Consider the following 27,610-nt stretch of genomic DNA (forward strand, 5'->3'; position numbering starts at 1 on the left):
CTGAATAAAGGAAACCATCTGGGCCAAGCACATTTGGCTGATTCAAATTAATCAATTGAGTTTGACTTCAAACCCTCCCCCCCCTGCACCCATTGTGTTCTTAACTTCTTATTTTGTATGCAAACTCATCTCTACAACTTGATCCCAGTGACTCTGAAGTTAACTAACTCAGTAAAAATTAACTGAGCACCTGAACTCTCTACTGGACACAAAGATCAAAAGCCCTAATGGAAATAATAAAATAGACCTAATAAGAGAGGCGGCTATTTACATGTGGTTTACCAAATATAGTAGTATTGTAAACTATGAAATGTGTACATGGTAAATTATGGGAAAGCAGAAAACATCAAGAAAGGTTTTCTTAAGTCAAGTTTAATTTGTCTCTGAAAGGACAAAAAGAAAGTAAACAGTGAAGGGGAATAAAGAAAATAAGAAATAAAGGACCGCACTGTGCTGGAACCACGGCACAGGCCCCCAAGAGCAAGGGAAGCCAATAGTATTAGGCAAAAGCCCAGCTGAGGGTCCCATTCATCCGCTTTACATGGAAAAAGAGACAGGAAACATCAGTAAGAATGGTGCAGGAGGGGCTGGAGAAAGGGCTCAATGGTTCAGAACACTTGCTGCTCTGGGCCAGGACCCACGTTCAGTTCCCAGCACCCATGTGGACACTCCCAAATGGCTGCAACTCCAGTTGCCAGGGTATCAATCCAATGTCCTCTTCTGGCCTCTATAGGTACAAGAATCCACACGGTTCATATACATAAATGCAGGTCAACACACATGAAATACAAAGAAATCTTAAGAACTGAAAACAAAAAGATGACTGTAGGAGCCCCAGCCAGAGAGCTACCAGAGGAGCAGCAGAGGTGCATGAAAACCAGAGGGAAACTTGAGACACTCGGGCTGCAGCACTGCATGGCTCTCCCAGCTCCAAGTGCACAGGTTCATCACCACAGATACAAACACTTGCTGTCACCTTGCCATCATCTCCTCAACAATACAGCCTAACACCTATTCATATAACATTTACAGTATACGAGGTACAAGTACCTGGAGATGACTGAAACGTCTCAGGGAGGATATGCACAGGTTATACATGCAAACACTACATCATCTACTAAAAAGGAATTGGGTGAGCATTCTGGCACTTGGTGAGGGACAAGAATGAATACCCCATGGCTACCAAAGGGCAACTGGACACATGGGGATAGTTGGTGAGGATCTGGAATAATTGCTACAAAAGACTCCTATGTGGATGGCTTGGTTTCCAACTAATACATAGAAGTCACACAGAAGGAATTGGATTGTGACAGCATCCTAAGAGGCAGGCCTTTGCTGGTATAAGTAGTAACTAGTATCTTGTCAAGACACACAACTGTCCCTTGGCTCCTTTCTTGGCTTCCTGGCTGCCATGAGGTGACAGGATCCTTTGTGACAAGCTCCTTGTCACCATGATGTCTGGTTTCCCACAGGCCCACAGCAATGGGACCTCTGAAGTAATGAGTCAAAACATACTATTCTTCCCTATCTGTTACTTAAATGAGGAATTGTGTCTCAGTGACAAGGGACTAACTGGCACGAAAAGGTCATTAATTCCCACTAACCAGAAACGACCTAGCGACATGTTTGATACAGGACAATACATCAGTTCTGGATATGACTGATTTGGCATACAAGGAGATTTTTCCAGCTCTGCATCCCAAAAATACATGTTTTAGAAAGGTGGATTCTTAAAAGAAACCAACAAATGAAAACAATCTGGGGGTGAAATAACCCTGAATAAAGGATTTATAACCCCATAATTCTAAAATGTCTGCATAAATCAAGAAAAAAGGTTAATTTTAAGAGACAAGTTAGTTCACAGAACAAATTTCAATGGCATAAAAATGAAACAAAGGCACCAATTAGTTTACAAATGAGTCTCATCCATAGATTTATTAAAAGAAATGAGGTCTTTGGTGCTTGATGCATCCACCACCAGCCTTGATGCATCCATGAACTCAGGCTTCTTACAGTCATAGCTCCTCCACCATTTTTGACCCTCAATTATTTAAACAAGTTCCAACTTTGAACACAATGGTTCCCATGGTGATAGAAATTCTGCAATTAAGGGACAAGAGTTATAGGAATGATTCATATGTCATTTGTAAATGCTGTTTGACAAGGGAGAAAATACTGGAAATTGGCATTACTTACTCTGTGAGAAAGCTGAAGGAAACCCCCAATGAAGGACCCAGCTTTTCTACTAAAAACAAAATGATTGAGATGTGCACTCTCACTTTTTTTTTTTTTAACATAAGATGTTCTTTATGGATTGGGGGTGGGGGTACACAGACCAACAGGAAGGGGAGGGAGAGCAGGGGAGTAGGGAGGGAGACAGACAGACACACACACACACACACACACACACACACACACACACACAGAGTAGAGACAGAGACCGAGAGCACAGTTTCTGCCATTACTAGTGGGCAGATATAATGGCTCCTTTAAGAAGTCACTATCTGTGTAGCCAAAGCCGGAGGATTTGAACCAGACCAATGAGCTCACTGCAATGAATATTTACAAGCAAAGATGTATGGAGTAAAGGGTATATGTTGTCGAACTACAGCTTCCTTACTGAGACTTTTGTTTGTGGGTTTTGTTTTTCTTTTAAATTTTCTTTTATTTTGGGGGAAAGGTTGCAAGGGCAGAGCGTGGATACGAAGGGATGAGGAGATGAATGGGTTTGGGATGCATAATGTGAAATCCACAAAAAAATCAATAAAAAAAGTTAAAAAAAAAAAACAAGTCACCATCTTAGACATTGAGAATATCATCCTGAGAAGCTTTAAACAAAACAAACAAACAAAAAGCTAAAATGATCACAGCTTCTATGTCATGGTGAGCCTGTGAAGAAATGGCAGGAAAGTCATTTGCCATGCCTATCTGACAGTTGAGATCCTAGTGAGAGGACAGCAGGTGATAACAGGGAAAGAGGGGGATGAGGTGATACACACATCCCCCACACCCTTAAATGTGCACCCCCTTTAGTAAGGAATACAGGCTTGTTTGGGGAAAGCTAACATCCTGATCCCACAGCTCATCAGTTTTCACATCAACCTGCACCATGTTTTGAAAAGTGGCAAAGTTAATAGAAACAACAACAAAAAAAAAAACAGGAAAACAATGTAGTCATGATGCCAGTTGTATACTGATTCATTTCTCTTGACCTGAGAGCCAGAAATCAATCTGAGAGGGCAGGGCGACTCTAGATTCTAAAGAAAAATAATTCTTTTTAAGCAAAAAAGGCCTCACACCTTCTTGGCATCTGGACTAACATGAAAGACTGTCTCATCTTGTATTCTCACAGCACAGCTCTGGGAAAAGAGAGGCAAATACTATCCCAGTCCACAATGAAGAAAGTAAGACTCCAGAGTATTCATCCTTACTAAGGCTGTATGGCCCACATCCAGAGTGAAACCTATGTAAATGGATTTAAATCAATGTGAATGTCCACAGATGGAAGAGAGGCCATCAAAACCAATAAAACATCTTAGCATTTTACCTTCCATCTTAATTCTCCACATTCTAGACATCTCTCAAAAAAAATGCCATTATCACTGACTCTCAGGGAGGAGGCAGAGAAGATGATTTCACCTACACATCTTCCTTAACCTGTGACAGGCTGCCCTAATCAGCTTTCATGCACACAGGCACACATGCTCCTCACAGTGGCTCCTAATCACCATGTACCATGCTGAACAGCTGCAGAGGTCTGAAGGGAATTGGCAGAAATGTGCAATGATGTGCTAGCCAGTCCCCCTGAGGCAGCTACTGCCCTGCCTGCTCCCAGACGCCAGAGCTCATGGGTGTTGACTGTCGTAACTGACAGGCCCAGAAGACAGGCAAGTGGTTTCAGGTGGTATATCAGGAAAAGTGGCTTGCATCAGGAATGTTCCAGCCCAACAGAGCTGAGATGCATCCAGCTCCCTACATGAGGATACAGTATTCATCATTTATACAATGTCACTGTGGGGGACAAAGCTTGGTCTCATCACAAACAGAATTTAATCAAGTCCCTTGCAAAAGAACCAGTAAATGAAGCTGCTCCCACTAAGAAGGTACCTAATTGCTTAAGAATTGACATCGTACCTGACACTTGAGGTCAGTCCTCTTATCCTGTGATGGAGGACTTTACAGTGGCCTGACACACAGTCCTTGAGAGCACAGCCCTTGCCAGCACTCCAGGGCTACTCAGCAGCAACAGACTGTGATCTGTGTGCCCAGGGATAACACAGAATCACAGCAGGGCAATACTTAAAAGAAACTAGTGGGTGCCATAATATATGACAGACCCTACCACACAAATCAAGTATGTGCTGTCACTTCTGGGTGACTGTGCATGCTTCCTTCCAAATCCATGGAATTCCTTGGTTGTCTATATGCAACTGTTTATGAGACAGTGAGTGAGTGATATGATATCAAGTGGGAAAGATAGAGATGTTAGACGTTGCATCAGATAACAGCGAATCTGGAAATTGAAAGAGACCTAAAGCCGTCATTCGCAACACACTTCATGAATGAATATAGCACTCTGTCAAGTTTTATACGATGACAAATGAGCCTATTCTCTGAAGGAACCTGAGGAGACTTAATACTCATTTTAGGGAATCCAGAATTAGTGACTTCAACTTACATCCAACTTCAAAATATTTTGCTATAATTTACCAAGCTACCAAGCATCATATATAACAAACCTATTTATATAGTTTAAGATAGGATCCCATGTAATCTAGGCTGACCTTGAACTCTTGACTTCTCTGCTTCAACTTCTCAAATGCTAGGACTGCAGGCATGTGCCACCATACCCAGACAAGTGACTATGTTTATAATACATTATTTTGACGTTAATTCAAAAGCTAGGGATTTTTTTTTTTTCCTATGGGAGCACATGCTTGTAATCCCAGAACCTGGGAAGTAGAGGCAAGAGCTCAGGGAGGGAGATCTTTTGCTACACTGCATGTTTGAGGCTGTCCTGAAACACACTGTATCTTGTTTGTGGGTAGAAATGGGTGCATCCTAGGCCAGCTGAGACTCAGAGCTGTATTAAACTGTCAAAACATCATCAGTCTAGGGGAGGGGTAAATAACATGGGTTTAATGGTTAAGACCAGATCATACTGGTATCTATGGCCTGTGTCACCTCAAGGGCCACAGGAATCATTCCAGATGAAATCAGAGGGTCATGCTGAGCTGGCCCACACTTCGCTGGCCCTGGGAAAGGTGGCGCTGCCTCTCCCTGGACACTGCAGCTAGAGAGTTGACCTCTGCACTCAGGAAAGATAGCCACACCCCCGCCACAGAGACGGAGAACTGATCCTGATGGTATGAGCTTGGGGGGGGGGGGGGGGGAGCTGGCTCCTCCCCCTCACCTGAGGTGGGTGCCCCCAGTGGCCAGAACTGACCAGCTCAGCTGCCACCCAGGCCCAGATCTGGGCCTTGGGGTAGACCACCCTAGCATCTACCCCATCTAGGACCTGCTGGAGCTCTTGAGAAAGGACTGATCCTATGGAATGATACCCACACAGGATCTCCATGACTCAGGGCAGCTGCAGAAATTCTCAGAGGAGTTCTGGTAAGAATACAGTGATGATGGTGGACCAGAAACCAGAGGCCTTGAACCAGACCAGTGACTCATTGCAATGAACATTTGCTAGTAAAGCTGACTGGACAAAAGGGTGTACTATGTGACATACCGATCCCAATGCCAAATGACAAATAAAGAGGTGCTGGAGAGATGGGAAAGATAGAGAAGCAAGGTGGTTTTGTTTGATTCATGTTTTTGTTTGTTCACTTGCTTGCTTTATTTTATTTTGTTTTGATTTTTTAAATTTTCTTTCAGGGTGCTGCAGAGGTAAGGGGAGGATGGGGGGGGGACGGGGAGGTGAGTGGACTTGGGATGCATGATGTGAAATTCCCAAAGAATCAATAAAGAAATTATGGTTATAAAAAATATTTTAAAAAAGACTAGACCAAATAAGACAATTATGGTATTCTGAAGTACTATTGTATTTGGAAGATATTATAATATAAAAATCAACCCATAATAGGAAATCTCTCTTAAAATCCTAAACTAGAACATGATTCATAGTCCCTTCCTAAATAATCATCCTATTTATTTTCTTTGCACATCTACGACACAACTGGTCTTGAACTTTGGAATAAGATGTCAGGAAAATAAAGATAGATTAAAAAGTTCACTATTCGTAACGCTTGGAGACTATTACCATAAAAATAATAATATTAGGACAGGCACTCTAGGTCTCCAAGCCCTGGGACTGTAAAGTCAACATACTACCCAGCAAGCAGTCTTCACATCAGTTCCTGCGAAGTCACACAAGCACTTCCCATTAAAGTCCCTACTGTCCCAGTAGCTAGAGGAGAGGCTATTGGAAATTTCAAAGGCCAGGTAGCATTCACATACAATGCATTTTCCTACCAACAAGACTTCCCTCTCCTGTAGACATCTTACCCCTCAGAAGTAGAAAAAAACACACAAAAAGCAGCAACTTTCCCTCACTACTAAATCCCATGGCCCCAGACTTATAATGGAGGTGGCTGACGAGAAGAGCAGAGCCAACTGAATGCAGCGTGGGGCAATATGCAATTATTGAAACTGGAATTGAGCCTGGAACCTGCCGTGAGAGCACTGACAATCAAACTATGGTCAGGGCCCCAATTTTAAAACTCTCCCAAAGGGTACCACTTCCTGACACACAGACACGCCTCTCTTCATATCAAAGTAATTCCACTTGACTTGGTTGGGAGTGTCATCTGCTGCTAAAGGGCCTAGAAAGGACCTACTTTAAAATTATCACTCCTAAAGCCTGAGACTAAGTCCAAACACTTGCAAATGTACACTCATTACTCACCTTCTTCCCAATGAGCTTTTTTCGAAGAAATTCCCGGGCCTCAAACATGTAGGGAATGTCATATAGGGGACGCAGCTTCTTGTTCTTATCCTGCAAGCAAAATAGAATATGCTATTGAGAATGGTAAAAATAAACAAAGGCAAGGCTGTAACACATAGGAATATATGTGAAACCAATTGTCTCCTAGGATCAAAAATATTAACTAAATACTAGACATCTTATAACTGGTTACTAAATAGTTGATTGAAATGCTTCATTGGGAGGAGAACTTCTTTTTCAAATGGCAGGCTCAAAGGGAGCAATTGTAGTGACTCCAGCTGGAAATAAGCAACACAGAAGAAATTCAGTATACACTGGGACCCATTGGGCCCATGCATGCACACACATGCACACACACACATACTCTAAATCTAATTTCAAAACAGCTATTAAGTACCTACCAACTACTAGCTATATATAAACTAGCTAATACGTTTACATTCTGGACTCAAAAGAAAATTTAACATAGTAATAGAAGAGATCCCAGATACAAAGCAGCAATACAAAGCAGTTTTGAATAAGTACAAAATGATGTGATAAGAATTCAGAGAAATGGAAAGGAAGAAGTGATTCAGAAAAGTTTCACTGACATATAGAATTTAATGTATTTGCAGGACAGAGAAAAAATAGTGTGAAAATTAGAATTAGAAAAAACAGAACAAGGAAAGAGACAGAAAGGAATGCATTTCAACATGCACAACTTGGCTCATCACCTTATGGCCCTACACTCCTCCTTCAAGGTTGCTCCAAACAACTGTCCCATGCAGATAATGAGAATGTCTGGATGAAGGTGACAAGTGTAGGAATGACCAGAACTTCAGAGTTATGAGAACCTTTAGAACTGAATTAACGTAATGTGACTGTGGCACAATAAACGGGAGAAAAGGGTAGAAATCCAACACTGAGTCCTAACGACAGGGCTAAGAAGTCCAGAGCGTCCTGCCTTTGGTAGGAGTGTGGAAACTTGAGGGATGTGCTTAAGAAAGAGATTGTATCCGGTCTAATATGATTACTTCGGTGTCTCTTTCACACGAGGCTTTAAGTTCCATGACAGCAAAGACCCTACACATTTCTTTCTTCCTCTAACTCCTCAGAGACACATACAGTACCTCCCTTTTAGTATATACTCAGATTAAGTATGCTAGAGAACATAAATGCATGTATAGATGTAAGGGTCTCCAAGACCCATATTACATTTAAAAAGAAGGAGTACAAAAGGAGAAAAGCAGAAACTGCTTCCTATCATATATGTAAACCAGTGATCTCCATTCTCCATGGTGGGCTAACATGGTCCTGACTTCATCAACTATTTTGTTTCTGACAATGTGAGATCCCTCTGTCTCATCTGTGTAATACTTAATTTAAAGAAGGCATTTGTAACTTGCTTTTTCCCTAAGTAGCTTTCCAGTAAAGAACCTACATCATTTTAATGCTACATTTAAAGTTCATCCTAAAGTCAGCATTAAGGAAAAAGGAAATGAAGTAGGTGTTTCCTCTCAGATGCTAACTGAGCGTTGATGTATTGAACACATATTAAGACATTTCAATTCACTGCCATGGTCAAGAAAATCTCTTATGAGAATGTAAATAATTCTTTCAGTTACAAGGAATTTTGAGCTTCACATTCATCATCCCACTGTCATCTACTTCCTCCATAGAATTTAAAAGGGGGGGGGTATCATTCTCAGAAAGAGAAAACACATCTTCTCAAGAGCATGAGTATTCAAGCTCAGAACAAGGTCTTGCGGCAAAAGGACCACTATCTATGTTTAGGTATGACACTAAAGGTGAGAATTCTACAGAACAGAAGAATCAAAGTGGAGGTGCTAAGTAGGAGTTGCCCAGTCTAAGGGAATGCTGGGTAATTAAAAAAAAAAAAAGATGTATTATGAATAGTTTACAAATGTCCTGGAAGCCAGGTGTGATCAAGGGGCCACAAATTAAGAAGTTGTTGTGCAGAAGAAGAAAAAATACCAACCTCCTAAGTTACAGAAAGCTGAATCTAAAGTTCACATCCTTCCCTGGAAGTTAAAAAAGCCATAAACAATTCCTGGGGAGAAAAGACACCTCCCCCCGGCCTATCAAGCAGCCTGCAATTTATAAACAGAGGTGCAGGGACCCAGCATTCACACATCATCACTCATGCTAGGGTGGGCTTCTCATGGTGTGGTAACCTTTGAGTCATTCATGCTCCTATAAAGGACTACATACACTCCTGTAAACCAGTAAATTCTTTGGTGGGCCAAGATGGACTTTACTGGAATGATCTCTTTGATGTGACATGAGTTGATACTTGTTGCCAAGTATAGCATTTAACAAAGAAGTCCGAGACAGAGTTATCGATGACACTCAGTGGCACAGAAAATTAGCTGGCATATTTCAGTTACTAGCAATGCACAGGATTCTGTTCTGTTTTGTTTCATTTTGCGGTAAGGAGACCCAAACCAAAGCTTGGCACATGCTAGGAAAGCCCTCTACCACTGAACTCCATCCCAGTTCCAACAGGATTTTTAATAAGGACAAAAATCAATGCTTATCAGAATCAGCCCTCAGGAATAAAGTAGAACCAATGGATTCACACTCACCAAGCAAGAGAGGAAAATCTCTTTACAAAGAGTTGTAGTGTGGTTACAAAAGCCTTAGTGAAGAAAAATGGTTTAAATTAATTGAACAAAACAATGATGTTTACCTTTCAGAGCCTTATGCCGTGTCATGAAGGCTGAATTTCCGTGTCTTACCTACATAACCTGAAACTCCACATAGGAATGAGAAAATGACAGTTGACTGGAACACTAAAATTAAAAATGGAAAGTATCCCAGTGAAAGCCATAGGACAGTACATACATATGCGTGACACATTGTTATGTAAACAAGAATTCTACTTTGAAGATACTCTTTGGGGCTGGACTGGTACAAAATCCCCTCAAAAGAAGGCAAGCGACGAAATAGTATGCCAGCAAGAAGCACCCTAATAAAACACAGGGCAAACTCAGAGTCTGATTATATGCCTCTCATGAAGCCAGGAAAGAACAAATAGCACAAGCAGAAGATGAGGTATCACAGGTGAAAACAGAATGATCTTGTTACTCTAACCCTTCAGAGCTAGGAGCTATTGACATCTACAAACATCTTACAAGAGAGATATTAGAAGTCCCTAAGAAGCCACAAAATAAAAGCAATTCCTCCAAATTACCAGGTACATAAAAGCCTTTGAAATCTCTAAGAGGCAATTGAGGTATGGAATGTATTCTGGGGAAACAGGACTGTGGCTGAATCTTCCTGCTAAAAGGGACTGTCTAGTTTAGATTCTAATTTACATGGAAATATTTTTTTCAAAATAAAAATAGAAGAGAATGTTGCTTTATCTGGTAGGTGGATAATATACAAACCAATATGTGCTGTGATCACTATCCCTCTTGAGAAGTGACATTGAATGTAGGCCTGCAATGACTCACATTAGAGATGGAGAGACAACCACAATCATCTCTCTCCTCCAGCAAGAGGCCCAACACCCACAGCCCAGCACATGAAGACACATCTGACCTTTGACAGGAGGCGTTTTAGGCCAATAGCCAAAACAGGAAAGTGTGGGGGGGTCAAAGATCTTTTGAAAGGCAAAACAGAGACCTCCTGTCAAATCCTTGCTTTCAGGCTTTTCCTAGCCTAAAATCTGTAGCCTAAAATATAATGACCTTGAAGTATGATTCAGTCTGGGGCTGGGAGTAAGTAAAAGGTGGGTAAGCTGTTCTAGTAAGACTTTTAAGTTCTCTTCTATCAAAAAGACAGAGCAAAGTAAAAGGAGGAAGCAAAGACTTACTGAGTGACTTTTTAAAAATGCAAGAATTTAAAGGTAGATCCTAAACAGAATGTGAAATGTCAAAGAAAGACAAGAATCAAGGATGACTTTGGGATCTGATGAGTAGGGGTCATCAAATGAGAGGGGGAGACCAGACGGTGTGGACTATAGGAAAGAGTAAGAGCAGGGGCTGAGGTGTGGGCCTGCAAGCTTCAGCTGCTAAGATCCACATGGAGCTGAGTGGGCAGCTGGATGTGCAAATGTGGACCCGGAGTGTGTGTAAACTGGTTTAATAGTCTGACAGCTGTAGCATGTAGAGTGATAACTGTATCCTCAGGAACCTAGCACTGAGAGGTAATGAATCTGTACAGGGAGAAAGAAGAACAGCTAAGAAAAGTGATGGACTGACCAACTGTATCAATTATGGCAAAGCAGACCAAGCAAGGTATGGGTGAAGGTTCAAATTCTATATCCAGCTAAGGGTGGTCTTGGTAAATTCATGAAAGTAGTTCTTGGGGACAGCAGGAGTAAAGACCACATTAGGTCTCATAATGAGTATACAAGAGAATGGGAAGAATAATAAATTGAGAGCAAGTGAGAGAACTACTTTGAAAGTTGTGCTGCAATGCAGACAGAAGTGAAGTGGGAGCAGGGAGAAGAATAGGGTGAAGAGTTTGGGGTTCCAATTTCAGATGAGAGAAGTGACAGGCAATAGTCCAGCAGTGAAAAGATGAGTGACATCAGAAGAGAGGCAATAACTACTAAAGCAGTGTCTTTAAATACCAGTGGGGCAATGGCTTTACACAGTCAGATCAACTTCCTACTGGTCTACATCTGTGCAGATGCAAGTTTCTTTTAGGTGGAGGGACAGGAGGTGTGGTGGAACTTTCTTCTCATCAGATCAAACACTCATGGTAAGAAACTCTAACAAACTGGAAAAAGAAAACTGATGGGAGAAGAGGCAAAGACTATATAGAGATACTTCACTAAAGAACTCAGAAGTCTATCTTACAAGGACTCCAACGTACACTATGGCTCGATAAGGAAGGGAATGGCTCAGTTGCCTTTAGCCTACTGGCTATGGGTGAGATAGGACCTCTGTTGATCTTTTCTGTATCGAACACACAGATTGCAAGCCCAGTGCCACTTTGAGATCTTTGGCAGCAATTAAACATGCAGCTCACACACAATTGAGCTGGTATGATAATGAGTATTCAGAGACGGGTAATGCCTGGGGGGGGGGCACTCACCAACCTAAGACAGAGCACCTGTGTGGCCTGTGCAGACGTCTCCATGACGGGTAAGGTGACCTGCTGACATTCTATGCAACCCAAGTCAGAAGCTCATTTTTTAATAAAAGGGGGACCTGCAGGGCCCTGGCCCCCGTTTTGGTTAACTGTTGCCTTGCTTGCAGACCTTGACCTTGATATCCCTCCCCAATGCTAATTCCCTGCCAGATTCCACCCTCCTGAATGCTTAAGGAAAGTTCCTTGTCTGTGTCTGAATAATGGGTGTTAACAGCTTAGATGCAAGATTGTAAAACATCAGTAGTGAACTTCTGCCCTCCGGGGTCCTCCCATTGACCTGTAAGCCTGTAATTAAGACCTCCTACCCCCTTCAAGACATGACATTCGACATTTAAAATTATATATTTATATATATATATATATATATATATATATATATATATATATATGAATGAATACTGCGAATTTAATCTATGAATACCACAAATGTGATTAATATCATGAATGTAATTTAATAAATAAATAAATAAAACGAAAGCTCAAAAAAAAGAACTCAGAAGTGTACATTTATGAAAAAAGAATAATTTCAGTAACTAGAGAAACTACGTTACAACCGTCACAATGACAAAAATTCTTAAGGAAAGAATGTGGGAAATTGATAGAAATGTCCTTTCCCTACTAGTAGAAATATAAAATGTCACTCTGGTATGGTATTGCACAATGATGTTTGGTTGACACACTCCTCTATTTAATGAAATGTTACTTACAGCCTAGACCTCAGACCCCATACAGAAGACGAGTATAATAATGTCCATACTAACACTGTGCATAGTGTAGCTGTATAATAAAATATAGCAATCAAGCTGAATTAGAGCAACAAAACTATGGAATAAACTTGAAAATAATATTGAGCAGGAAAAGGAAGTTGTAGAAAGACACACTAAAACCCTATATAAATACAGAATAAACAGACAAAAAGAGTATTATGTTATTCATAGACCTGCATCAGCAGCAAGGGTATAAACATATATATACAGATCTGAAACACAGATAATGGTTACTGATGCAGGATAGAGGGAGAGGAAGCTAAAGGACAGTGGCAAACAGGACTAATGATGATACCCAGGGACTTTCATACATAAATGTGATATGTGATATTAAGAAACAAATATGAGATAATGTCAAGGCTGAAAAGAGAGGCCAGGTGTTTATTACCACTAAACCTAGTTGATCACCTTCAGTCATTCCTCACCACGACTTCTACTTCTATTTCTGTGTGCAGCAGACTAACTGGCTGCTATTCCCCTCACAAAACATGCCTTATATTCTTCTCCTCTATCAAAACAAGGAAAAAAGCTGGTCCAGCACAGATGTGGCTTTCTATGATGCAGAGGGAATATTTAACTTCAAAATGTGCTATGAAATAAACAGGGTCAATAAGAAGTTTGACTTTTGCCTTAAAAAATGAAACAAACTATAATGTATTAATTAATGTAGTCAAGCAGAATCACACTCCGTGATGATCTTAAACTGTTGAATTAAAACAAGAACAGACATGATCAGACTTAAATGAATAAAATTTCAAACAGTAAATAATGGACCAGTCCCAGTAGCTCTGCCTCACATGGCTTTTTAATAAACAAAGGCTGCAATTTCCATCTGAATTATAGACTTAAAATAGGAACAGTATCACATGCCCTGGGCATATTTACAATCAAGGACCTTTCAATTCCCTTGGCAGCCAGGAGACAGATTCACAAGGATATCCATTGGTTTGTAGTCCTTAACACACAGAGCAGCACATTTCTATTATTTAAAAAAAAAAAAATACAAAACAAAAAAAGTCTGCTAACCACAAAGCTACAAGCAGCAGAGGTGACGTTTAAACTTGTAGCCACCTTAGCCAGATGGGAGATACCTAAGTATGTCTACAGGAGTGTCATGCTCAAACACCTACCAGGAGTTGTTGAAATGGAGGTGGGGGCAGCTTTATTTCTTAATTCTATGTGTATTCCTCACTCAAAATACATTTTAAGAATAAGCAAGTCTATTACAGACACAGATATGGGTAAGTACTAAATGTATAATCCAATACATTTCACACATATCCCAAGGAAAACGTGAAGGTCTATAGCCACACTTGAAAGTGCTGGGAAGTAGAAAAGAAAGAATAACGAATGTGCTTAGTCTCGAAGTCAATGCCATAAAAGATAAAAGAGATCAGAGGTTTAGAAAAGCTAGAAAGCCATGGCGATGATAAAATGGTTCAGTAAAAATAAACAAGCAGGTTAATAACAATTGGGGGACTCAATACTCCCTGACCTTCTAGAGAGATGACAAATGGTAACACTTAAGTACTGGTGGGAAGACACAGTTTCCAAATACTCCTCAGTATCAACTAGTCTAAGGCTAAAAGTGTAATCTGAGATTCTGTTACAGGGGAAGCCACTTGGCCACACCCAGGCAGACAGGAACAGGCAGACCCTCACTCTTTGAGCCAGCCTCACACTAACCATGGTGACAGGGAAAGGGCAGAGGAAGAGGCATTCCCATGAAACAGTCCCAGTTACAAATGTCTCCTGGCAAACTGCCAGCAGAACAGTTTCACAGAACCAAGAGTGAGTGAAGTAAAACAAATGAAGGCTGCCTCGTGTCCTTGAAGGGACTGACCCGTTATCTCCAGTGCACAGCATATGATTATATTCCACAGGAACTTGCACATCCCAAAATTAAAGAACCGTTTTCAAGACTATCATGTAAGAAAAAAATCTCCCTCAAGAGACTGCTCTTCGACTCAATTACATAAGCCAACTAAGAGCCTTTTCAGAAATGCTTGCTATTTATTGCTCAGATGCAGTGAGAAAGGGGAGGAAAGAGAACAGACAGTGAGGAGTGGGGAGGGAGGCAAGAACAGGAGCCGACTCTCAACCCCCACCCCAAAGACCCTGTCAGGACTTTAAGAATAAATAGCTTGAAGGCTCTAAGGGTCCTAATCACTATTCAAGTAGCAAACCATACGTGGTCCCCTCACCTCACTGCAAAAGCTTCTGCAGGAAGGAGGAAGAGTAGAATAAAAAGAACAGCACCACACCTCACAGACCTAAATGCCAAAGGAAGCCAAGAATTGCAAGTACGAAATTGTGCAGTCAACAGAAAGGTAGGTCCCAGATTCACTGAAGGACATTTAAAGAGAAGGTGGCCCTGGGACCTGCCCCAGCTGTCTTTCATGCACAGCTGTGGATTCCCACACGCAACTGGGCAAAAACCTTTCTCCCACCCACAAACGCTCTGAGAGGAAAAGCCTGCTCTGGTGAGAACCAATGGCAGGACCACCTTCTGTAGAGGAGCAGAGGATCCAGGAGAAAGTCCAGGATAACGAAACAGCAAGGGCATAGGACACTTGAAAAGAACAAGGTTCAAGGTCAGCACCCCAGAAGCCAAAGGGAAAATGAGCGATCTTGATCTGAAGGTGACATTCCTCAGTCATCTCCTGGCACCAGATGATCAGGAATAAGTAGACCACTTGCTGCCAACCGAATGATGGAAGTCTGGCTCCTGACTGAGTCTGGTAAGAGCTCTGGTCTAACTGGTGATTGTCAAAAATAATCATCTAGGCCTTTGGGTGGGTTTGCAGTGAAAACTAGGCAAAAAGATAGGTTTTTGTCGAAACTAGAAACTAACTCTAAGTTGGTGCTCAGAGCACAGGCTGGAAAATACAAATTCCACGAGAAAATGATATCTACTTAGCTAAGTTTTACAACATCTGACATGGGTGTTAACAAGAGAGCTAATGTCAAGAGACAGAAGAGATAAGGCACTGTTACAGCACTAATCACTTCCTACATTAGTACCATAATTTAATTACTTCATAGGGGTCTTATCTTACCAGCCACACCCCACAAGGGAAGATCAGTGTGAGGGGAAAAAAAAAAAGATCTCTGTGGTTTCTAAAAAGTGCCCAGCATGGAGCCACACTGTTAGAAAGTGCCAATGGTGAATAATAAAAAGAGAAAATGGGGACCATTTCTAACAACTCAAATGTACTTATTGTGATTATGGGAATAAGTGAAACTGATACATCTCCAAGTGGGTTAAAAAGGAAAGACCTTTCACTGCAGCTCCATAACATGGTTAGCAAATCCACTTACATTAGCTGACTAAGAACTACTGGCAATTAACGATCCTATCAGAGCACCTAGACTTGAAATCGCACTGCACAACTGTGAAAAACCAAAGCCAAACAATCAGTATGCTCTTCTCTAATTTAACCTGTATTCTTAAGACAGAGTGTTGCTATGACGTCTAAACAGACCTTGTACTTGTCATCCTCCTGCCTCTGCCTTCTGAGACCTGAGAATAGAGACAGGCATGTGCCTCCATGGCCTGCTTGGCTATATCTTTAAGGCAATTGCCTGTTTCTTTACAAGTTTAATACAATGAACTCTATTACTTGCCATCTTTGAAAAAAATGAAAAACAAAAACCACAATCTGTCAATAGCCAGTGGTTATCAGAAAATCAGAAATCCTTACAGAACACAAATGACCATTCAAGGAAAGATAAACTGATAAACTAAAAATACCTCCGCTGTAACAGTTCAACACTTAATATATTAAAAACAAACAAGTAACTACCTGAGATGAAGTAAAGAAAGAAAAGAAAAAGAAACAAAAACAACAAAATCACCCAAAGCCTCACAAATTTGAGATGAATTCTAAACCAAAGCATTTTCTGGGGTGTTTTGGAGTTAAGATGAAGGAGAACTGGAGCTACAGCTCAGTGGTGGAGTGAGTATCTGCCTAGCAAGTGTGAGGCCCTGGCTTCACCTCCAACACCACAAAGAAAGAAAAGGAGCTGAGGAGGCAGTTCGGTGGCAGACCACACTCCTAGCCCATACCAGGCTCTGGGCCTGACCTCCATGCAGCACCACCACTAACCAACTAAACAGCAGAAGAGAACAGGAGGCCGCTCAAGACTGGGGACTCCTTCCCTTGTTCGAGAGGAGGATCGGGCAGTGATACAACAGGCATCAAGTTTTGCTAAATGAAACGAACTCATCTGCTGTTCATAGCAACAGATGGAACAGAGGAGAAATGAAAAATAATTAGCATCTCCGAGAAGCCTCTTTTCTACCTGGCTAAGACTTCTCTAGATGAACTAGAAACGTGAGTCAGTGTTAAAAGGGGAAACTCCTTTGCTGCAATGACATTAAAAAGCCTACCAACAACAAACCAGAGTTTTCAGGCAGAAGGAAAGGCCTGGGGAAAAGCGCTGCTGGGATGTAGCTGAGTGGTAGCGCGCATGCCTAGCATACACAAAGCACCACTGAGTTTGACCCCCAGCACCAGAACAAAACAGACAAAACAGTGAGTAAATGAATAATAAAAACATAAAAGTGGAAGCCGAGGCTAACGAGGGGCCGCGGAGGTAGAGTATAGGTATACTACACAGCAGCCGCAGGGAGCGGCCATCTCACAACCGCTCTGCCCCGCTGGCACTGCCCCACTGGCACCACTTTCCTTCTCACTGAAGGCTCATAATTAACCAGTTGGCCTCAAATCATGTTTTCTAGTAATGGAGAAATCTTCTCCTCCATTTCTGTTACCCTTCACACCCATGCTAAAAATGGAGAGCCAATGCCCTCGGAAGAGACAACCCTGTTACTTAAAGCACAGGCTACAAGCCAGATGAAACCCATCCAGCAATGTGCCACAAGCCCTCCCACAGTTCTCCAAGAGAAGAAAGGAACTAGAGGGGAAAAATACATCTCTTACAATAGGAAACTGATTTTCTCTATAACCAACAGCAAGATGGGATGGGCCTATTTGGAGAATTGGATCATTCTGCAGAGAAATGCCTCTTTGTGAATATCTTCCTTTCCTCACCATATTAAAAAATAATAATTATTATTAAAGTTTCTTCCTGGAACAACACAGAAGGGAAAATGATGCTGGATATGACACTATTATTTCACTGGTGCCAGAAGAACCTTGAATTGAGCCAGAGTTCCAGTCAAATTTGTGCAATAAATTCTTGTGCATTTCAAAACAGGAGACTGAATTATGTAAGAGCACGGCAGAAAGGCCTCCCCTTTAGACACCGGCTTTCTGATTGGCCAGTTGTATCCCTCCAAGGTCTAAATTAAGCTACCATGTCTAGTACCATATATTTTAACCACCAAGCCAGCCTACACTCAGCCATTCCTCGACAGGCACCCACCTAATGTCACGTAATGAAGACCACTTTCCTTTACTCTATGGTGTACATGGCATTAATCAAAAGGGTCTATCATTTACTGCCCACTACTACAATGGGGAACAATGGGCAAGTGACGAGAAAAGGGACAATGAAACGCATGCACACACGCACGCACGCACGCATGCAGATTCATCACCCAGCTGTCACAACAGTTTCAGTACAGATAACTCGGCATGTCTTGACCTAACCCATGAGGAAGTGACCTTAACTAGAACTCAGTGGAGGTTGTTAGTAGACGTCCTTCACCTCATCACAAACTGACCACACGGCACCTGTTTGCATCCTTTGTTCCCACCGATTGGGCCCAGTAAACAAGCTCACAGATACCCAAAGCCCACAGGACAGCCACAGCAAGTGGAAGAGAGCAAGAGCAAGCAGAGGCTGGCTTCTCACTACACAACTGTTTGCCATGTGGGGATCATGAGATTGGCACCCAGATCAGGGAGAATAATTCTGCAGTTCTCCAGACCAAGCCATAAAAGAATATGAAATTGTGTCTACTTAAGAATATGTTCATGCCTGGCACTGGTGGGCATGCCTTTAATCCCAGCACTTGGGAGGCAGAGGCTGGTGGATCTCTGTGAGTGTGAGGCCAGCCTGGTCTACAGAGCAAGATCCAGGACAGGTACCAAAGCTACAAAGAGACACCCTGTCTCAGGGGGGAAAAAATTATTTCCATGTCCATCATGTCCACCATAATCACCTTTGCACCATGACAACCATACCCTAACTTTTCCTCTTGCTAGTCTCCTAACTTCCACAACACACAGAATCAACACTACTTACTCTATTTTTTTTTAATTACTGTAAAGCAAAATGAACTGTTTGGTGCCTGCTATGTGACTGGCACATTAACATACTAATTCTGTAAAAATCCCCACAACAACTAACAGAGCTGAAATTATGAGCTTTACTTCTGAGACCTGAGAAATCTGATGCCCAATCAGCATCACACGTGTCAGTATAAAAGATTTTATGCTACTGGGTTCATCTGCACCCTTTCAGTATTCCCAGTCTGTCACAAATTCCTTATATTTGCATTGTTTAAATAACTGGTGTGGTCTGCTTCCTGTCTAGATGTGACACGGTAACCAAAAGTACTCTCTGTGTAACTCGCAAAGACTGACTAGAGGACAGCAGTAATTCAAGTCTCTTTTGAACCTGGAGCCTCACACATGCTAGGCAAGCGCTTTACTAGCCCCCGTCTCCAGGGCTCTTGATAAGCACATTCCGTAACCCCCATGTCTACCTCCACTGTGCATATGTGCACTAACATCCAACCCACCGGACCATGGCACATGGAAAGCTTCCAGAGTTAAATATGTGATGGAAGAGAAATAAATGCCTGAATGATTTAACAACTGGCAAGGAGTAAAGCAGAGTCTTTCAAGCCAGTATGTAGCTAATCTACAGAGCCTGCAAGATAGAAAACTTACACAATAAAGGAACAAGATAACCTATAATTTTTCTCTTCTTGATATGTTGCTGAACACTCTCATGGGCACTGAATCATTCTGTGGTAAAGCCCAACTACAAGGAGGACACATTCATATTCTTGTAAATTACAATTATGGTAAAGAAGAAAAACTAAAGTTAGCTTCAACATGCCAATATGGCTACTGTATCACAGAGCAGGATATAAACAAAGGAAGGAACGGTGCAGCCAGCAAAACTCACTGGGAGCCTGATAACAGCAACAAAATACCATTCTCCACTGCATCAGGTTTGCTCTTCTGTACTCTGTCATGCAATGAACTCTAGAAACATCTCTTAGGGCAACACAAAGGGGACGCAGGAAGCAGAGGTAATCCAGACTGGGGAAGAAAGGAAATGGAAGCTGCTAGTCACAGAGTTACTTACAAGATGAAAAAGGTCGACAAGTAGGTTCCACAAAAATGTGTGTATACATAACACATTTTTATGTGTTGTGTTTTACCATAGTTAAAAAAAAAAGTGAACACATTCAAGATAATATTCCACTACTCTAATCTGAGAGAAGCATCAGGCATGCGATCAAATTCAATTTCCACAGTAATATGAGAATTTTCAGATATGAATACTGATATTTGGTTGAGTGCTAAAAGAGATTACTCAGCTATAATTTAGGAACATAATTGAGCAAGCTGGCCCATTTCTGGTCCCCAAAACTATCTTCAAACTCTTTGCTTCTTGAATAAGCCCCACAAAGCCATCATCTAGTCCCATTTTATGCTACTTATTTAGCTGAGTGTGACTGTCATCTCAGTTAAAATCAATTAAATCAACTTATCAATTAAAACATCAAATGTTCTGCAAAAAACATGTTCAAGCCAGGTCTAGTGGCACATGCCTTTAATCCCAACACTTGGGAGACAGAGAAAGGTGGATCTCCGGGAGTTCCAAGCGAGCCAGGGTTACATAGTAAAATACTGTCTTAAACAAACAAACAACAAAATTATGTTCAATTACCACCATTAACTCCCAGAAAAACTTCTGTGAATTCTGTGGTCAAACCTCCTCTCTTTCCTCAGTATGTCTGGTCCAAACTGGTACATATACCCCTTACATCCTAGAGCTGAAAAGCTACTTAAGGGCAAAAGCAACATACTGGCTTCTTGATGACACCATTCCCATTTAATTTTCGATTTTTTTTATTTTAACAGAAAAAAGGAGAGGTTCAGAGAAGTGGAGATCCTTGGGCATACCATTTGAAGACAGGCAAGAATTTGAACTAACTCCAAGATCAGTAGGCATTGGAGACTATAACATGGCAACTAAAAATCCCATGCAGCCTCTCTAGTAGCTTGGAGTAAGAGAAAGCAGTCGTGTTCCTTTTGTCCTAGAAGAGCAGAGCACAAATGTGAGGAGAAAAGGGAAACTAACTTTGGACTGGGCGTGAACCAACCCCTGCTCTCTGGGAGAGCGGGACAAGGTGACCTCCTCACCTGGAAGCCTTGCTCTGCCTCACTATTAGATGACAAGAATTCTGGGCAGCTCCAGCAAATGTTGCTGAATGTGAGAAAACTACCCAGGGTCACTGCTAATGAGAAAGCCAGAACATCTCGCCACCAAGCTACACAATGTTTACCTAATAAATCATACAGATTTGAACATAACCCAAGATCAGGAGGTTACTATAAAAAAACAAACAAACAAAAAATTCACAGCCACACCAGCCTAAAAATCTACATCATTACCTCTGTGTCCCTAAAAGATAACACATAAAGGTTTGGCATCAAAATAAGTCAAACTTAAAAGAAAAGGCTACTCTGAAAACGAACGTGTCTTTCTGAATATTTTGATGGCAACACCCGACTGCTACTTTGTTTGAGGATACTCCTTGTTTTATCATGTTGTAATTCTTACATCTTTCCGTGAGAAAAAGCACACGGCAGAAGTCCCAACCTGAGTGAAATTTTAGCCAGCCAACCTCAGTGAGCAGATCCCAGCAGCAACACAACAAGTACACGATGAGAGAAACCAGCCTACACACCTGTCTTTCTGCGCAGTGCTTACTGGGTTCCTAAAAGGCAGATCCGTCTTGTGCATGCTGAGGGACTGCCTGCGTGCTGACGGTCCCAAATGGCTAGGCTAAAATTGAGTATGCAAACAGTATTGCTATAGAAGATATTTTCTCTGCCAGAGTGAAAAGTGTAAAATTCCCTTACTTTAGCTGTAAAAAAATTCAATAATTTATCTCGCACTAATTATAAACTCAGATTTAATCAGACAGAGCTAAGCTCAAGTTTGTGCGTGTATAATTTATGAATTAAAAAAGGGTTTGCCAATCGATTTGAGTATAACTAAGGGTTATGTTTAAGCTTCTTAACTGAATTAATATACTGACACAATTGATAGAACTATAAATTTACCATTAACAGAAAACCACTATGGGCTGCTATTTGGCAGCAATGAAAGATTCTGGCTTATAGACCCAGCACAATGTGGAGGGGCACAACCACAGAATGGACTAGAGTTGGGAGGAAAGGGGATCAAAGCCATCACACAGATTTCCCTAACAAGTGTTAAGTAACCCTGGGTAAATCAATTACATTGTTTAAAAAGTGTATGCATATGCCAGTTACTGGAGAAACTGTCCTTGTTCTCAACAGGAGAAAGGGGGAGGGGGGGAGCCTGATACGCAGGCCAAGAACTACAGGGCTGGAAAACATACACGGGGCACTATGAACAGCAGAAGGGTAGCAGGACCCAGATTCTTGAAAAGGTGGCAAGCTTCAGTACACGACATTTGAGCTAAGCGTGAAGGACAAATGACCAGTTACAGAGATGCACAGGAGGATGATCTATTTGGGAAGTGGGGAGTTGAAACTCCATGGGAATGAAAGGGACAGGGGAGAAGACTCACAGACCAGTGATGCAAGGGAGAAGAGAATTTGAAGGAAGATCTGACAACAGAGCACAAACATCGCAACGTGTCGTAATAACAGGAACCACATAACTCTAACATACCCACACAGGTGGGAAGGGCTGCTTCAAATTCTAGGCAGTTGAGTAGTTGGGAAAATGGAGGTATCTAGTTTAATTTCATCTTTCAATAACAACCATTAGTTAAAAAGAGCGTAATAGAGTTCAGGTGAATGCTGGATTTAGTTTTTAAAAAAGAAAAAAAAAATCATCTATTGAATGATTAAAAGATAGCAAAAGAGACAGAGTTGAACTAAATTCCATCTTATCAATCCAGAAAGATGTGATCATGAATGATTCACAAATACTCTATGCCCTGATCCGCTAATTGCAAACTGTATGATCTGGGAACTATGTACTTGTCTCCTCAGGGACTTAAAACTTATTCATCTCTGTAGCCCCCGGCACCTGGTACTGTGTCTAACACATGGTGCACTGCTCAATTAATGTTTGTTGAATAAAATTACTTAATCTCTCTGGACTTCAATTTCCACCTCTGTTAAAAAGAAGAATTGACTAGATCTAAATGATGTTCCTTCCAGCTCTAAATGCCCATCAGCCTAGGAATGTTACATTAAATGGGTCAATTCCCTATGATTCTTTGCAAATGTGCCATGTTGTACAATTCACATTCAACCAAGGGCATGAGAACATCAAAGCTGTGCCACCAGCCTAGGAGTGAGAGTATGTGCATTCTTGAGCGGCTCCTTTGAGGTGGAAATGTTTCCATTAAATCAGGTCAAAGAAAGGTAGGGCACATCAGAAAATGTGATGAGCAAAGCTTTTTCCACTCTCCCGACCCCCAACATTAATTGTCAGTCTGTCCAGACATGGGCACTACATGGAGATCTTCAAAATGAAATAGAAAGTTTTAGAAGTTCATTTTCAAAAAGTCAAAGCCAATAAATCTGTAAAAATCTTAGATCTTCTAGACCCAAGCTGTTTAAAAGTTTTAATCCCAGTTGGGAACTCTGGAGGAATAAAAAGAAAAGAGAAGGAAGGAAGAAAAAGGAAAGCCAGTAGAGCACATGAAGCTCCCGGGTGGAAAGCAGTGCAACACATCACAGTATCACTAACCACCCAGTGAATAATCAGCTTCTCATTATCATCAAAAAGGAAACAGGCTTGGATCAAAAAGCAACCATGTATATACTGTGAAAAAGAAGAGATGCCAGACATTACCTGGTTGGTGAGCTAGCAACCTCAAACTGTGCCGGCTGCCCCCCCACCCCCTCATCCCACCCCCCCACCCCCCACCCCCGCTCCACCACCAAAGTTAACCAGGTTAGGTAAGGAAATCAATAGCCAGAAAAGCTGCAGTCAGTTTAGGACAAAGCTGCTGAGTCGTCAGCTAACTTTTCCTCTACTCCTAACACCAGTGGCTCCTCAAATCTTTCCAGTTCAACCTACAAGATTTAAATTATAAAATAAATTGACCCCATCCAACAGGAGTGTGAACAGAAGGGAACAGTGCCAGCAATTTAATCTACACTAATCTGCCAGAAATATCACAATTACATAGGTTTTAGTAGGAATGCTTTTTGCCTGAGATCATTTCTAAACATTAACGGCTCAAATGGCTACGTGTCCATAATTGGTGGATTATATTACTTGGTCTTCTCTAGTTTCTACGGTAGTCAGCAAACATTTAGTTGACCATTATGTCAATCAATTCAAATAGAAATCAAATAGCATTATATAAAACTTAGTGTAAAAGAAAAAGAAATCTCAACAAAATAAAACAATGAAACTCTTCTCATTACACAGATACTTTTAAAATTGTCTCTTGGAGTCAGTAAGAAGGCTCAGTGGGTCAAGGTGCTTGCCACTGAGAAATCTGACCCTCTGGGTCCACAAAAAGGTGGAGAGTCCTACACAACAAAGTTGTATTTTGACCTCAACAGTGCATGATGTGACATACATGCACATGCACACCCATACACAGTATTAATTGTCTACTTGCATAGCTACTATCTTAGAGTTTCTAAAGCATACACTTATGGTGATATATTGTGTCCCCCAATATATTGTGCACCCTAATAAAGCTTATCTGAGGATCAGAGCAAAAAGCCAGCCATTATATTAATCATAGAAGTCAGGCAATGGTAGCACACGCCTTTAATGCTAACATTTGAGAGGCAGAGATCCGTCCAGATCTCTGTGAGTTCAAGGCCACACAGGGAACAGAGTCAGGTGTGGTGGCACACACCTTAAATTCCAACACTAGTTAACCATAAAGGTCTGGAGGTCTGTACAGACAGACAGACAGTAAGTGACAGAGCTGGGCAGAGAGAAGACATGATATAGCTGGGCACAGAAAGGGAATGAGATGGCATATAGGCATGGGCATATAGGAAGTAGGTCTCTTTGGAGGCCGAGGGCTGATAAGGTGAGGTTGGCTGTGGCTTGTCCTCTTCCTCTGAGCTGTCTGTTTTAACCCCAATATCTGGCTCTGGGTGTTTTTTATTAATAGGACAGTTTAAGAATTTGTCTTACACACACTGACTTTGTAAACTGACCACTGGTATAGTCAGTTGTAGTGGCAGAATTTCAGGAACAATATAATAAAGAGCTACACCTTTCCACTTCAGTTGCCACTGCCTTGAAAACATCTCTGTAAATTATCATTATTTACTTCATCTAATTTAGCTCTAGCAAGCTAAACTGTTCAAGAGGAGAGAAGATAAAAGAATGAAGCAAACATTAATGGCTCTGCTTTTTTTTCCATTCCATTTTATTAAGAGCTTTATGTGGTGTTCAATAATTACAGATATTATCCCTTCCAACCACACACCAACCCTGTACCCTAAGAGTTCAGAGTGGCAGGGCCTTAGAGGAATGAGAAATTGTTCCAAAGGGCAGATGAATGAGAGAATAAAAACAAATGATAAAAGGGTGTGCCCCAGACATTCCCGCACTGACAGATGGGAGAAATTATATACAAATTTACATATTTAAGCCAACCATGGGCATCTCATTCAGTCAACCCCAAAGGTTATGTATACAGTATCACATCACCTTAATTACTTCACATTTCCTTGCAACTGAATTCAAATATTTCATTCTTAGACATCGCATGTGTGCATGCACACACACGGGCAACTAAAAGAAACACAGCAGAGGATCAAAGGAAAATCAAAAACAGATCAAAGGAAAGACATAAGGATAGAGTCCTCAGGGTGAGCTGTTAACCCAAATCCTGGTCTCTATGGCTTATTTGACTCTTCTGAAAAGCTAAAGGTATTACAAATCAGGAGGACACATGGTTAACAAAGGGTGGACAAAAATTGTTTCAAATGAGATTTGAAATAAGTCATGCTCAGTAACTCAGATGAGTCCATTTACTTATCTAACTGAACAATGTATTTTATCCAAGAGGCCATTATGAAGACATTGCATATGCCTAAAATACACAGTGATCAAATGAAAACAAAATTCAAGAGAAAATGATATGCATATGAATCAGAGCATGTTTACCAAACTTAGACCTCAATTTTCAAGTTTGTGTGTGGTAAGACCCTGGATCATTAGGTATAATCAGGAAGTTAAGCCTAAGAAAAAAGGAAAACAGAAACAAAAACCTGCTATCAATAAAACATAAAACTGGTATGGCTCCATGCCTGATGCCAGGGAACCATCCTGAAAAATGTCCCTCATAGTTTTTAGAAGTCTTTCCTAATGTAAGTAGATATGAAGGTAGAAGCTGAAATGTTTTATTTTCTTCTGTGCATGCTTGGAAAGCAAAAAGGCATGGGAAGGTCTGAGACTAAATAAACAGGCAGCATAGCAGGGGTTCTCAAGGCAGCTACATCTGCAATCTCAATACAACTTAAATTCAATGATCTGTACCAAGAGTCAGATAATAGAAAAATTTAAGTATCCAATATATATTGTCCTTAAACACTATCCTGTCAGCCACCATTAAATACCATTTTGCTAGCTTGTAAAATTGGTATTTCATATCTAGGGAGTGTACAATGAATAACTCTGGGAAAAAATTCAAGGATTTAGACACACATCTAAGGTTTTAAAAATAAACATTAAGAATGAATTCAATAGCGAGAATGCTAACAAAATTTCATGACTATTGAACTTCTAGCAATTATAGTCACCCAGAAAGATACTGAACTGTTAAATTACTTTAAGGGCAAAAGGCTTAAATGGCTCAACTCCCTAGTGGCTATAACAGGTAATATTTCTTAAAGAGTGTCATCTCACAATTAATAAACTTGTACAAGCATCTCCTTTCTTGAGTAGTATGCATCAGATGTCACAAAATGAATCAATATCACTTCTGTCTTTGTATAATCGAACTCAGCTCATGACGGAAGCAGTCATTAAACAATCTTGGAAGCGGCTGCATGTCTTGCCCTTGCTCACTGCAGTGTTCATCTTCCAATTAATTTCTGCTCAGATATCCTTTTCTCCCTCCCACTGGTGATCTGAAGGCCTGCCTTGCTTTCACACACATCAATCCCTGATTGTCACGTTTCTTTAGGCCTTACTGCTGTCAAGGTAATCATGGCTTTCTCTAAAACTTGTTCTATACACTCTCTCTTTCAATAAATCAAACCTTAGATATTGCTTTCCCTCTTCATTAACTTACTCAAAATCCCATTTTCTGTCCATCTCAATACTGATTAGAGTTCAGGAAAACACATGCCAATGAACTTGGGACTGACAAGGTGATGTCCTCCCCAGTAGTCACAAAATGAAAAAAATGGGAGAACAATGTGCTGAGGCTGGGCTACTAAATTACTGCAGATTGAAAGACAGTCCATCATCTGACATTATGCCTTTTGAGAAGAGTTCTTCATTCTCTTATGGAATCATGTCAGATGTAAGGAATAGAGACACACTTCTCTTGGGCTTTCAGACCTGAAGATGAGCTTGTTTTCCAGAGGGAGGAAAAGGAGGCAGCAGGAGGGATTCAGGGAGAATGGACAAGGGGTAA

At 41.1% G+C, this 27,610-nt stretch overlaps 1 protein-coding gene across 1 annotated transcript in view; it reads right to left on the reverse strand.

Annotated features, from left to right (window-relative positions):
• Nucleotides 1-27,610, reverse strand: part of Snd1 (staphylococcal nuclease and tudor domain containing 1) — a 428,395-nt gene that overhangs the window by 268,542 nt on the left and 132,243 nt on the right. Inside the window, exon 11 of the mRNA XM_006979374.4 lies at nt 6,914-7,003. Coding sequence (XP_006979436.1) covers nt 6,914-7,003 — 90 coding nt within the window. The remainder of the gene's footprint in view (nt 1-6,913; nt 7,004-27,610) is intronic.

The sequence above is a fragment of the Peromyscus maniculatus genome, chromosome 3 (genome assembly GCF_049852395.1).
Source record: "Peromyscus maniculatus bairdii isolate BWxNUB_F1_BW_parent chromosome 3, HU_Pman_BW_mat_3.1, whole genome shotgun sequence".
NCBI classification, from domain to species: domain Eukaryota; kingdom Metazoa; phylum Chordata; class Mammalia; order Rodentia; family Cricetidae; genus Peromyscus; species Peromyscus maniculatus.